General features: G+C 36.3%; 1 protein-coding gene across 4 annotated transcripts in view; it reads left to right on the top strand.

Moving 5' to 3' along the window:
* RALGAPB (Ral GTPase activating protein non-catalytic subunit beta) overlaps positions 1-13,051 on the top strand; it is an 84,880-nt gene that overhangs the window by 15,983 nt on the left and 55,846 nt on the right. For all 4 annotated transcript variants that reach the window (XM_074347266.1, XM_074347267.1, XM_010958751.3 and 1 more), the window contains exons 3-6: positions 355-557; positions 7,342-7,505; positions 9,332-9,518; positions 12,532-12,663. In XM_074347266.1, the coding sequence (XP_074203367.1) occupies positions 355-557; positions 7,342-7,505; positions 9,332-9,518; positions 12,532-12,663 (686 nt within the window). The remainder of the gene's footprint in view (positions 1-354; positions 558-7,341; positions 7,506-9,331; positions 9,519-12,531; positions 12,664-13,051) is intronic.

Genomic DNA, 13,051 nt, shown 5'->3' on the forward strand with positions numbered 1-13,051 from the left:
TGGAGAAAAATACCTAAAATTTTCTATTTCTGTGCTTCCAATCTCTATGGAAAATCAAGATGACCTGTACTTTTTATTTTACAGAGGAAACAATAATGACTAAGGGGTGAAAACCAACAGGTTTGACATTTAGAAATAAGTAATTTATTTTTTGCTTAGGTTATGTCTGAATTTGTATATGTCTTATACATGGAAAGTGCATTCTCTAGAATTAATCTGACATATTTATGTTGAGATGAGTATACTGTCAGTCAAGAGGTTTTTGGCAATAAAGAGGTTAACATTTTCAGTCAGTCTACTGATATACAAATAGGGGTGTGTAATAATTCTGTATGTATATTTTCTTTTATTTAGGTAAAATGGACCATGGAAGTAATTTGCTATGGACTGACCCTTCCATTGGATGGAGAGACTGTAAAATATTGCGTTGATGTATATACCGACTGGATTATGGCTTTAGTGTTGCCGAAAGATTCTATTCCATTGCCAGTTATTAAAGAGCCTAATCTATATGTTCAAAGTATACTAAAACACCTGCAAAATCTTTTTGTACCAAGGTAAGCTATACCAGTCTATCTGGCTTGTTATCAGGATTGTAATAAAATATTCATTAGTGTTAACTTTTTTAATAGAAACTGATTGCATTGTTAGTCCTTTGAACACTAACTTTCATTACTCATTCAATTAAAAGGTGTGTTAATGTGAATATTAGAGATGGACTTACATAATGTTTACTAGGACTCTTTTAACAAGTGTGTGTTCATTTTAAAGGCTTTTGGCTTTGCTTCTAAGATCTGATAGCTATTAGACATTAAAATACTGTGACCCCTTTCCCTTCCACTCAAAAATACCTAACATAATTCTCCTCTCCACTTAAGCTAAAGGCAGCTAAGCACTCTACCTTAAAACGAATCTTCCTTATGAGAGAATGAAGACATTGAAGTAAGCAGATTTGAAATTATTATGGGCAAGTTTGTAGTAGACCGAAAGATAACTCTTGACGGTTTGTTATGGACTTTTCCCCTATCTTCTGAGGCAGAGACCTTAAATATTGTAATGTAAGATCGCCTTACTTGTGCTTAAATTTTTTTCCCCATTCTAAAAGAATTACATGTCATTGTAAAGATTTTTGGAAATATAGAAAATAATGGAGAAGAAAGCATTAGTTCCTTACCCATTTGTAGAGATTTCCAGTGAGAAAAATCTTCTTTCAGCTATTTTTTATGTCTGTGAAAGGGGCAAGAGGGCTTGCCTCCTTTTGAAATAGTTCTGGTCTTTCAGATGATGAGGGACTTTGAATCATCCAAAACCAGCTCTGTAAATTTTAGCTTTTTAAATTTAGAAGGAAGATTACTTGGAAAATCTGAGTTAAAAAAGAGAAATCTCCATTAAGAACTCTGGTCTGTAGGATCAAATGTACAGGCATACCTCAGCATATTATGGGTTTGGTTCCAGACCATCGCAGTGAAACAAATATTGAAATAAAGCAAGTCAAAATCTTTTGGTTTCTCACGCATATAAAAGTTATGTTTACACTATACTGTAATCTATAAGTGTGCAATAACATGTCAAAAAACAATGTACATATCTTAATTTAAAAATATTAATTACAGAAAGCTAACCATCATCTGAGCCTTTAGTGAGTTGTTACCTTTTTGCTGGTGGAAGGTCTTGCCTTGATGTTGATGGCTGCTGGCTGATCAGGGTGGTGGTTGCTGAAGGTTGGGGTGGCTGTGGCAATTTCTTAAAATAAGACAGCAGTAAAATTTGCCTCATAGACTGACTCTCCAGTTCGCAGATGATTTCTCTGTCGCATGCAGTGCTGTTTGATAGCATTTTATCCACAGTAGAACTTCCTTCAAAATTGAAGTCAATCCTCTCAAAGCTTGCTGCTGTTTTATTAAGTAAGTTTATGTAATCTAAATCCTTTGTTGTCATTTCAACAATCTTCACAGCATCTTCACTAGGAGTAGATACCATCTTGAGAAACCACTTTCTTTGCTCATCGTAAGAAGGACCTCCTCATCCATTAAATTTTTATCATGAGATTGCAGCAGTTCAGTCCCATCGTTAGGCCCCACTTCTAATTTTAGTTCTCTTGTTAGTTCTGCCACTTCTGCAGTTATTTACTCCAGTTCAGTCTTGAGCCCCTCAAAGTCATCCATGGGGATTAGAATCAACTTCTTCCAAACTCTTATTAGTGTTGATTTTTTTTTTACCTCTTCCTATAAATCATAAATGTTCTTAATGGCATTTGGAATGGTGAGTCCTTTCCAGAGGGTTTTCAGTTTCCTTTGTCCAGATCCATCAGAGGAGTTACTATGTTTGGTAGCTATAGTCTTATGAAATGTATTTCCTAAATAATAAAACCTGAAAGTTGAAATTACTCCTTGATTTGTGGGCAGCGGAATGGATGTTGTGTTAGCAGGCTTGAAAACATTAATCTCGTACATCTCAACGTTGACTGAATAAAATGCACAACCTAAAATAGTTGAGAATTATGTCTTATTTGGTGGACTTTCTGAGGACTGTGGCCTTAATATAGCCTGTGAGACAGCTCTGAGGAACTGTTCCAAAGAGGTGAGGGAGGAGGGAGGATATAAAGGAGTTTTGCTGGGGAAAAAAACCCAAAAACAAAAACCGTGTTGTCAAACATCAAAAGATTACTGCTAATCAAAAAACCAGACATCTCAAGTTAATGATTTGAGTACCTTTCTATGTATGGGAAGATGCAAGAGTTTGGGCTCATTGAAGTGATTCCTTTGATATGCATCTTAACTATCTAGGGCTAGTATCCTGTTTTACTCTGTCCTGAATTCCCCTCAGGGCGCACCATTGGGGGTGGCTGCAGTGGCTGATGGCTTTATGGCTGCAACACACTTTATTTACTGAAATGGCAGGTGACATTCTTTGTCCACATCCATCAGAGCTCTTGAGTGACCAGGTGCATTGTCAATAAGTAGGAGTATTTTCAAAGGCATCTTTTTCCCTGAGCAGTGTATCTCAACAGTGGGCTTAAAATAGTCAGTAAACCATATTGTAAACAGATGTGCTGTCATCTAGGCTTTATTGTTTCATTTATAGCACACAGGCAGAGTAGATTCAGCATAATTCTTAGGGGCCCTAGGATTTTCAAAATGGTAAATGAGCATTGGCTTCAACTTGAAGTCACCAGATGCATTAGCCCCTAATAAGAGAGTCAGCCTATCCTTTGAAGCTTTGAAGCCAGGCATTGACTTCTTTCTAGCTATGAAAGTCCTAGATGGCATCCTTTTCCAATAGAAGGCTGTTTTCATCTGCATTGAAAAATCTTATTGATTGTGGCCACCTTCATTAATTATCTTGTCTAGATCTTCTGGTAACTTGCCGTAGCTTCTGTATCACCACTTGCTGCTTCACCTTGCACTTTCATGTTATGGAAGTGGCTTTTCTTCTTAAACCTCATGAACCAACCTCTGCTGGCTTCAGACTTTCCTTCTGCAGCTTCCTCACCCCTCTCAGTCTTCATAGAATTGAAGTGAGTTAGGACCTTGCTATTTATTAGGCTTTGACTTAAAGGAATGTTGTGACTGGTTTGATTTTCATCCAAACCTCTAAAACTTTCTTCATATCAGCAATAGGCTGCTTCTCTTTCTTATCATTTATGTGTTCATTGGAGTAGCACTTTTAATTTCCTTCAGGAGCTTTTCCTTTGCATTCACAACTGGGCTAACTGCAAGCAAACGGCCTAGCTTCCAGCCTGTCTTGGCTTTCAGCATGCCTTCCTTACTAAGCTTAATCATTTCTAGCTTTTGATTTAAAGTGTGGGGCATATGACTCTTCCTTTCATTTAAACACTTAGAGGCCATTGTAGGGTTATTAAGAGGCCTAATTTCAATATTGTTATGTCTCAGGGAATGGGGAGGCCTGAGGAGAGGGAGAAAGCAGGAAAATGGCTGGTTGGTGGAGCAGAACACACACATTTATCAGTTAAGTTTGTCATCTTATATGGGCGTGGTTCATGGCACCTCAAAACAATTATGGTAGTAACATCAAAGATCATAGATCACCATAACAGAAATAATGATAATGAAAATATTGCAAGAATAACCAAAATGTGACATAAAGATATGATGTAAGCAAACGCAGTTGGAAGAATGCACTGAAAGACTTGCTCAGTTGATGCAGGGTTGTCACAAGTCTTCAATTTGTTTAAAGAAAAAAACAGAATCTGTGAAGTGCAGTAAAATGAAGTGCAGTACAACTAAGTGTGCCTGTACATGCCTTACCTGGTATGGAGGGCTGGCTGTAATCTGGCCCTTAACCAGTTTAGCTGCCGCTGGTTCTTCATGAGCCCTGCTCTTTGGTCAGACTCCTAAATAAGACATTCTCCCGAGACTCCTTAAACATCTTCCACATTGTTACCTACCCTTTTGCCATCCTCGCCCTCCTCTCCCAGCTGTCCACATCTTACTCTCGGTGTTTCATCTTAAATTCTGCCTTACCTGACCACCAGGCCCATAGCACTCATACCTTCCCTGAACCTGTAGAGTGCTTCCTGTGCCACTCTGTATCTGTCCAGTTTTACTGCTTATCCTTTTAAAATATATATGTCTCATTTCCCCATCTAACCAACCTGAGGGCAGGAACTGGGTTGTATGTAGTTTGGGCTTCCATAGTACCTGGTGCAGTACTGTTATTACATTAGGGTGAATTAAATGCTGGTTGCTTGTATTTATTAATTTCAAATTGAAATAGTAGTAGGAAATGGTGGGCAGTAATTAGTATATTGTCTGTGGCTAAGCAGGTTCTTTTAAAATGATACAGTAGTTTTAATACTTTCTTGTCATCCCATTTAGGAGACTAATTTACTAGGCTTTTTCTTGCTGCATGGGACAGTCTCATGGATGGTGGGTAGTATTGTCACTGTGTCTTTTTCCTCTTTGTACTCTTACGTCTCAGTGCTCAGTGAATTTGTATTGATGAAAAAAAATCAATGGCATTTGAGTATTAGCTTTTCTCTTTTGAGAAACAACGCTACCTTATAAATTGTTCATTTTACTATTTGGTAATTCGCTTGTTTTCTCAAAAGTGTATGTGTGCATACCTCTGAGAGGGTGCTGAACTGAATGTTAGAGTTCTCCTAGCCAGTAGTATCTTAGGGAGGTGAATATTTTCAGTGCTAAATATTCGGAGTTATGATCTCATCTTCTATTATTGGAAGTTTCCATTTTTTTTTTATTCAGATAGTTCACAAAATTGTCATCTTTTACTTAATTGTTTTTTATAAAAACTAACACTCAAAATAGAGGAAGCAGCCTCTACCACTTTGCTTTAAGTCATAGTAGATGTAACCTTTTTCCTTTTGCCTATCAGTTTTTTTTTTTTTTTTTGGCATAACTGAGTGAGGAGTGACCTATCTTTTAAAACTGATTAGGGTTTTCATTGCTCAAATATACTATACTTTAGAAAATGTGGTGTTCTTCTAAAGCAGTGGTTGACAAACGTTTTTTGTAAGGAGCCATATAGTAAATATTTTAGGCTTTGTGGGCCATACAGTCTGTCACAACTCCTCAACTCTGCTGCTGTAGAGAAAGCAGCTGTAGACAATATATAAATAAATAAGTATGACTGTGTTCTAATAAAACTTTATTTATAAAAACAGATGGCAGGCTAGGTTTGACCTATTGGCCATACATAGTTCACCAGCTTTTGCTCTAGCACAGTTTTCCTGAATATCATAAGTTGCTTTGGAAAATATTAGAGGGGAAAGGAACATCTCTGGTGTTTAGATCTTTTTGTTTATTCTTCAGTAAAGATTATCTTGTTTCTGTTAGCTGGAGAAACTTGGACACTGCTCCTAAATTTAGGGCTTCTGAGTGAGGCAATGGTACCTAAGGAACAGGTGTTCCCTTTTCTGCCACTGGGCAGGTAGAAACTGGAAGTGATAGGTAGGTCTAGGTCACCATTTGGGAGGCTTGCAGTGTTATTGCTAGCTTGGAAGAGTGTCAGCCCCCAGGACCACTAGTGATGTTTTTGTTTCTTATTCTGGGTTTCCTTTTATATGGGTAATTGAGGTTTGGAGCTAGTATATATTTCTCACTCTTCTTTAGTAGCCAGAGCAGCAGACAAAAGCTTGAACCTCATGGCTTCACATGGATTGGATTAACCTCCAATTGAATATGGGACATCTCCCTGCTCTTGGGGTTCTTGGCTTTTCCTAGGTGAATGTCTCATTTTGCTTTAGGTCTGACTTCTTTAGGGAAAACTTAGTGTTGTCTTTTTTTTTTTTTTTCTCCGAACTCCAGAGTAAGTGTCTGCTTTTTTGGATCATGGCCCAGAATCTGAGAATCCTTATCCAAAGGTTGGAATGGAGTTCTAAGTACTCGATTTTCTGGATTTCTTGAGGAGTCTCTGAGGTTCCCTACTCTGACTTAGACATGTGTTATCAATTCTTTATGACATGAGTCATAATATATAGGAACTTGGCCTCAAGATTTAGTTCAGTAATAGTCTTGGGTTTCACATGGGAGCTATGGAGGCATTTGCCATTTGCTAACGCACTGGGTTTCCTATGATTTTTGAAATTCTCAGGTGGTCCACTTTGGATAGTGGGGATAGGGCTGGAGCTTGGATTTCTGTCTTCAACCCTAACCCTGATATGTTGATCTCTCTTATTCCTTTGGGAAAAAATGGTCCTGTGGACTAGAGAGAGTTATGAAACTGTTCTTTGGGAGTATCTTGGGTACTTTTGGAGCCCCATATCTTGGGTTAAGTTACCTTTTTTAGTAGAAAAGCGGTAGCAGTTACTCATTTCTGAGACAGTTGCCTCTATACCTCATCAGTTTGGGGGCACCTATTAGGATATTCCATTCTGTAGGTGGTTCTCCAGCAGACGTTAGCTTCAAAGGGTCTGTGAACACTATGAAATCACATGCAGAATTCTTGTGAATGTGTGTTTAAAATTTTTTTTTACGAATACAAAGGTCATTCTGCTTCAGTGTGAGCAGAAGTGACTGTGGGTATTTACTCATTCTTTCAGCAGGAACCTACTAAGTATCTAGTGTATGTGCCAGGCACATTTCAGAGTTAGAAAATCCAGAGGTAAAGTTTACATTCCAGTATCCCCCCCTCTCCCCAGGAGCTTTTCAAACTCTTGTAGGAGTGGTAGGTTGAGATCCCAGAGTACCAAACTATGATGAGGAAGTAGCTTTGAACTGAAGAGGGTGTGCCTAGTCCTGTCTGCTAATGCTGTTAGGGAGTGTCATTGGACCATTGCTTGCTGCATCCAAAAGTCGTCTGTCCTTAACGGTTGCTTTCTCTCCTCAAGGCTTGTCAGTGATATCTGTCTGTTTTCTTCAGGCAGGAACAGGGCCCTAGTCAGATCCGACTATGCTTACAGGTCCTGAGAGCCATTCAGAAACTGGCCCGTGAGTCATCCATCATGGCCAGAGAAACCTGGGAAGTCTTACTGTTGTTTCTTCTGCAGATTAATGACATACTTCTAGCGCCACCAACTGTTCAAGGTTTGTTATTTTTTTTCCAAATAGTTTGCTTGTAGACTCAATGAGTAGTAAACTCAGTGAGGATTTAAATTTTGGCACGACAGTTGACAAACCAAGATTGGCAGTTCTTAGAATGGAAAACCCTCAAAGGCACAATGTGAAGTTATTTTACCTTCAGTGATGATTTTGCTAATGTAGGGAGGGATTCAGTGAATTAACACTGTTTAATGATAGAAACAGTAGCTTGTTCAGTATATTAAGATAGAACCAATATAAGAAACAACTAATTGATTAAATTAGAGCCTATATGTAATGTACCTGATTACAAAGTAGCTACCCAAGTAGACTGAAAACTTGATAGCACAGAAGATACTTGGTTTAGCAAATGAAACCTACAAAATCTTAAAAGTGTTCTGTTTGGAACTATGACAGTATGTCATTCATTACCTAGCCATTAAAAAGCCTCCAACTTTTTTGGGGAGTTGTGGAGGTAATTAGGTTTATTTTTTTTAATGAAGGTACTGGGGATTGAAACCAGGACCTTGTGTATGCTAGGCATGCACTCTACCACTGAGCTATACCCTGCTCTCCACAAACAGCCTCCAATTTTATAAGACTTTAGAGTGTATTTTAGATGTCCTGCATTGCATGTTATAGCACAGTGTACAAAGGCAATGAGCTGATATTCTAGTTCCAAGTTTCCTTGTTTCTTTTTCTTCTGTGTAGTCTCTTTACTAACACTCTCACACAAATGCAGTGTCCAAGAAGATACCCTAAAAAAAAAAAAATTCACAGATTAGTATTGAAAGGGACCCCACAATAGGAATACCCTGTCTGGTATTGATGATAGCTGGCTAGACACAAATGCTGTCTCTCTGCTATACACTCCCAATGCTGGTGGTTTCAGCACCATAAGGCAGTCAGTCCATCCTGACCATGCAAAGGTAGCATAATCATTTGGAGAGAAGGGTTGTAGTGGAGTTAATTATAAATAGTATAAATATTGTGAGTGTTATTGCTAGGTATATTAGCAAGTATAGCATTATCCCCTTCTGGGGCTTGTTATTGTTAAAACTTCTTTTTTGCTCATTTGAAATAGGAATCTTTATAGCTTTTCCTTCTAGTCCCAAATTTGCCCTGTGGAGCTATGCAGAGCACAGACCACTGCTGTTCTTCCTAGTTCCAGGGCTCAGAACCGGGGAGCATCTCTGTTTTCATGGTTGAGACTCTGTCCTGCCCAGCACCAGTCCTTTGGCTCCCTTCTTTGTCTTCCTCTCCCTTGAAGGGTGGCTTTCAAACACCTAAAGCATTTTATAGCAAGTTTGGAGGTAGAATGTCTTGAGTATTTGTTCTGATCCCTTTACTTAATGGCTGTGTAAACTTGGGTAAGTTATTTAAATTTCCTGAACCTGTTTTCTCATCTTCAAAATGGATATAATTAATAATCGGTAATAGATATTGTAAATACCTATACTGCAGAGTTAATGTGAGGTTCTGTGTATGAGCTGTGTGACACAGAAACTGACTCATAATAGTCACTCATCATAAACCCTCATCCTTTCCCTTCACCCCTCTGTGCTCCTGTCCCTCTGCTGGAGATTAACGTCTTCAATAAGAACTGAGCAGGGCGACCTGAAAACTTTAAAAGTGATAATGGGTTGATGCATCCATGATTTCCTTCATAGGAACTCCTAAGAATAATTTTTCCTTTTTACTATTAAATGGTTATTTGAAAGTCAAAACTTAGCATTGCAGTTATTTTAATTTTTTGACCAGTTCTCCGAAATCAGTGAACTAAAGATTGTGCTTTATAAGTGTGCCAAAAATGTTTTCTTTTTGTTGGTAAGGTGGCATTGCTGAGAATCTAGCAGAGAAGCTGATTGGTGTTCTCTTTGAGGTTTGGTTACTAGCTTGTACTCGGTGCTTCCCAACACCTCCTTACTGGAAAACAGCCAAGGAGATGGTGGCTAACTGGAGGCACCACCCGGCAGTGGTGGAACAGTGGAGCAAGGTCATCTGTGCGCTCACTTCAAGGTAAGTTGTCATCATTGACTTGCCTTCTTTCATCTGTCTGGTCTTAGGCAGCTTCCCCCTAGTTTTGTGTCTTTCTGGGATTCATAGAGTACATCGTAAAAAGCCTCTGTCTTGTGTCTCTTATTACTGTACTTTAGATATAGAATTGAGCCACTTTTTAAAAATAGGTGGATCAGTTTGGTTAATGTCTAATCTAAAACTTTTCAGATTAAGCATGTATCTTGGAGAGGCAGATAAATTCTGAGCCGTACTACTCCCACCCCCCAAATCCCACTCTTATTCTACTTATTTAAATGTTCATGATCATTATTTTTTAAAAACAAAGAAAAGGTACAACAAAAAAAGTTAAGTTTACCAGAAATCTCATTATATATGTTGATACATAATTTTACAGAAATGGGACTATACTGTCACATGCTCCTTTGTACCAAAGTAGGCAGTTTTTTATAATAATAATAATTTACTTTTTTAAAACTGTTTTTATGTAATACTATCACCATTCTCTGAGTAAACTGTTAGGCTTTAATTTTTCAGACTTATTTTTTTCATTTTAACTTTACATCTTCTAAAATATAACTCTAAAAGATGAGGATTCTTTTTTAAGCATAACCACAATACCATTAACATACCTAAACAAAATGTTAAGTTTTTTTTTTATTGAATTATAGTCAGTTTATAATGTTGTGTCAATTTCCAGTGTAGAGCACAGTTCTTCAGTTATACATGAACATACACATATTCACTGTTACATTCTTTTTCTCTGTGAGCTACCACAAGATCTTGTGTATATTTCCCTGTGCTACACAGTATAATCTTGTTTATCTATTCTACATATGCCTATCAGTATCTACAAAATTTCAAACTCCCAGTCTGTCCCTTCCCACTCCCCTCCCCTCTGGCAACCACAAGTTTGTATTCTATGTCTATGAATCTGTTTCTGTTTTGTGTTTTTTTTTTTAATTTTTATTTTTTTAAGATTCCACATATGAGTGATCTCATATGGTAATTTTCTTTCTCTTTCTGACTTACTTCACTTAGAATGACATTCTCCAGGGACATCCATGTTGCTGCAAATGGCAAATGATTTTTTAATATCAGTTAGCTACTGAGTGTTGAAATGTCCCTGAATGTGTTTCTCTCTTTTTTTTAAATAGTTGATTCTACTGAATCAGAATGCAAACAAGATGTGGACATTGTATTTAGTTGACGTATATTTCTTCAGCCTATTTTAAACTATATATTCTTGCTCTCTCATTTTTATTTCTTTGCAGTTAAAAGAAATTTTTTTTTATTGAACTGGATTGTTTGTCCCTTAGAGAGTTTCACATTCTGGATTTTTCTGATTTTGTGCTAATTGTGTTAATTAACATGTTCCCCTATCTCCTATATTTCCTGTCAACTGGTTGTCAGATCTAGAGACTTGATCTGATTCAGATTTGATTGGGGGTTACTTGTGGAAGTAGGAACAGATAATTTGTAGGTAGTATTCTGTATCAGAAGGTAGACTGGTCTTTTGGAGAGTCAATAAGATGTTTATATCTATATCATCATTTGAACTAAGATGAACATTTGGAATATTCTTTTGATTCTGATACACTTGGTGAATGTCAATATTATGAATCTATTTTTAAATAATACTTTTATCTTGATGGTAAAAACAATACATGCTTATAATAGAAAATTTGAAAGATATGGGGAAAATATCCATCACTTACAAATAACCATTGTTAACATTTGAATGTATTTTTTTCCATTTAGTTCCCTTTTTAAAAAAATCAATTTGAGATTATTCTATATAGTATTGTCTGCTTTTTCATTTGATGTCTGATTCTTGTACCAGTAATTACATATGTTTTTTTCTAAAATAAATCTCAAGATCATATTTTTAATGGCTTTATAGTTTCTCATTATATAAATGGAATTATAATTCATTTAATTTCTGTGTTCTTTTGATAGTTAAGTTGTTCCCAGGGTTTTACTTTAAAAATATTGTTGATACGAGGGGGGAGGGTATAGCTCAACTGGTAGAGTACATGTTTAGCATGCACAAGGTCGTGGGTTCAATACCGAGTACCTCCTCTAAAAAAAAAAATAAGTAAACCTAATGGCCTCTCCCCCAAAAAATATTGATATGATTATATAGATTAGATAATTATAGATTAATAATTGAGTCAGAGGGCTTTGAATAGTTTTAATACATTTGGAACATTATTTTGAGTAATTGAATTGTCAAATTGAATTACTTTCAAGGCACACCATAAATTCTAAACTTCATGTAAAATTATATAGCAGTTATGAATACATTACAGCTTAGTTGTGTTAAAGGAGTTTGCAGTCCAGTGAATCTTTTAAAAATAATTTAAATAATTTATTATTTATATTATATGACTAATTATGTGAACATAATTGCATATTATGATTATATGATTTATTATTTGCCATTATAAATTAAAATTTTAAATTTATAATTTTATAAATATATATAATTTGCCATTTTTATGACTATACTGTTATAAACTTATATATAATTAAAATATCATATACAGTATTATGTGTTACATCATATACAATATAGTATTAAGTTATATATGTTATGTTATAAAATTTATAATGAGGTATAATATTGAATTTATAAAAGCACTTATAATTTTATAATTATAATTTAATATAAAATAAATTTATAAATTCATAAAGAAATAATTTTATAAATAACAAACTTATCAGTTATTTAACTTAGAAATATATGAACTAAATTATAAATAATGTTAATTACTTAAATAAATAAATGTTTTAAATAATAATTTAAAAAATCTTTTACAGAACTGGAAATCCTCTTCCGGTTTGCCTATTTCATAAACAAGGGTTTTCATTTATTTTATTCACTTTAGTGAGGTATAATACAAGTTTCATTTATTTTCTCTTAACACATTTCTCTTATTATATTTTAATGCTTGTGTGTATCTTTCATTTTGTTATGAAATGAATTTAGTGGTGTGATTTTTTTATTTTCTAGATTGCTACGCTTTACATATGGTCCTTCATTTCCTCCATTTAAAGTTCCCGATGAAGACGCCAGTCTGATCCCTCCTGAAATGGATAATGAGTGTGTTGCACAGACATGGTTTCGCTTTTTACATATGCTAAGGTACTGTTCTTTTAGTATTTTATGTGCCCTTTACCAGTAAGTGTCTAGGGCAGGAACCATGCTGTAGCTCCTTGCTGGAGTTCACAATGTGGCTGCTAAGCACAGTCATCAGGTGGAGGCAGACTGGACAAGTTACGCATCTACATCATGTGCCCCTGCCCTCCTTGTCCCCGCAGGGTTAGGCTATCCTCAACTGCTCTTGGTCCATACTCTCCGGGGGCTTGTTCCCTGCAGTAGATGCGGCATTTATTCTCTTCCCTGTTTCTGCAGCCTGGATGATGATATCTCTCCCAGGACTTTGTCACATTCTGTGGAGACCAGCAACTGCCTTGTTCCTCTCTGTGACCAGCACTGACTGGTCAGTCTGGCTCTCAGGGCCTCTTCTCTA

Source organism: Camelus bactrianus, chromosome 19, assembly GCF_048773025.1.
Source record: "Camelus bactrianus isolate YW-2024 breed Bactrian camel chromosome 19, ASM4877302v1, whole genome shotgun sequence".
In the NCBI taxonomy this organism is placed as follows: Eukaryota; Metazoa; Chordata; class Mammalia; order Artiodactyla; family Camelidae; genus Camelus; species Camelus bactrianus.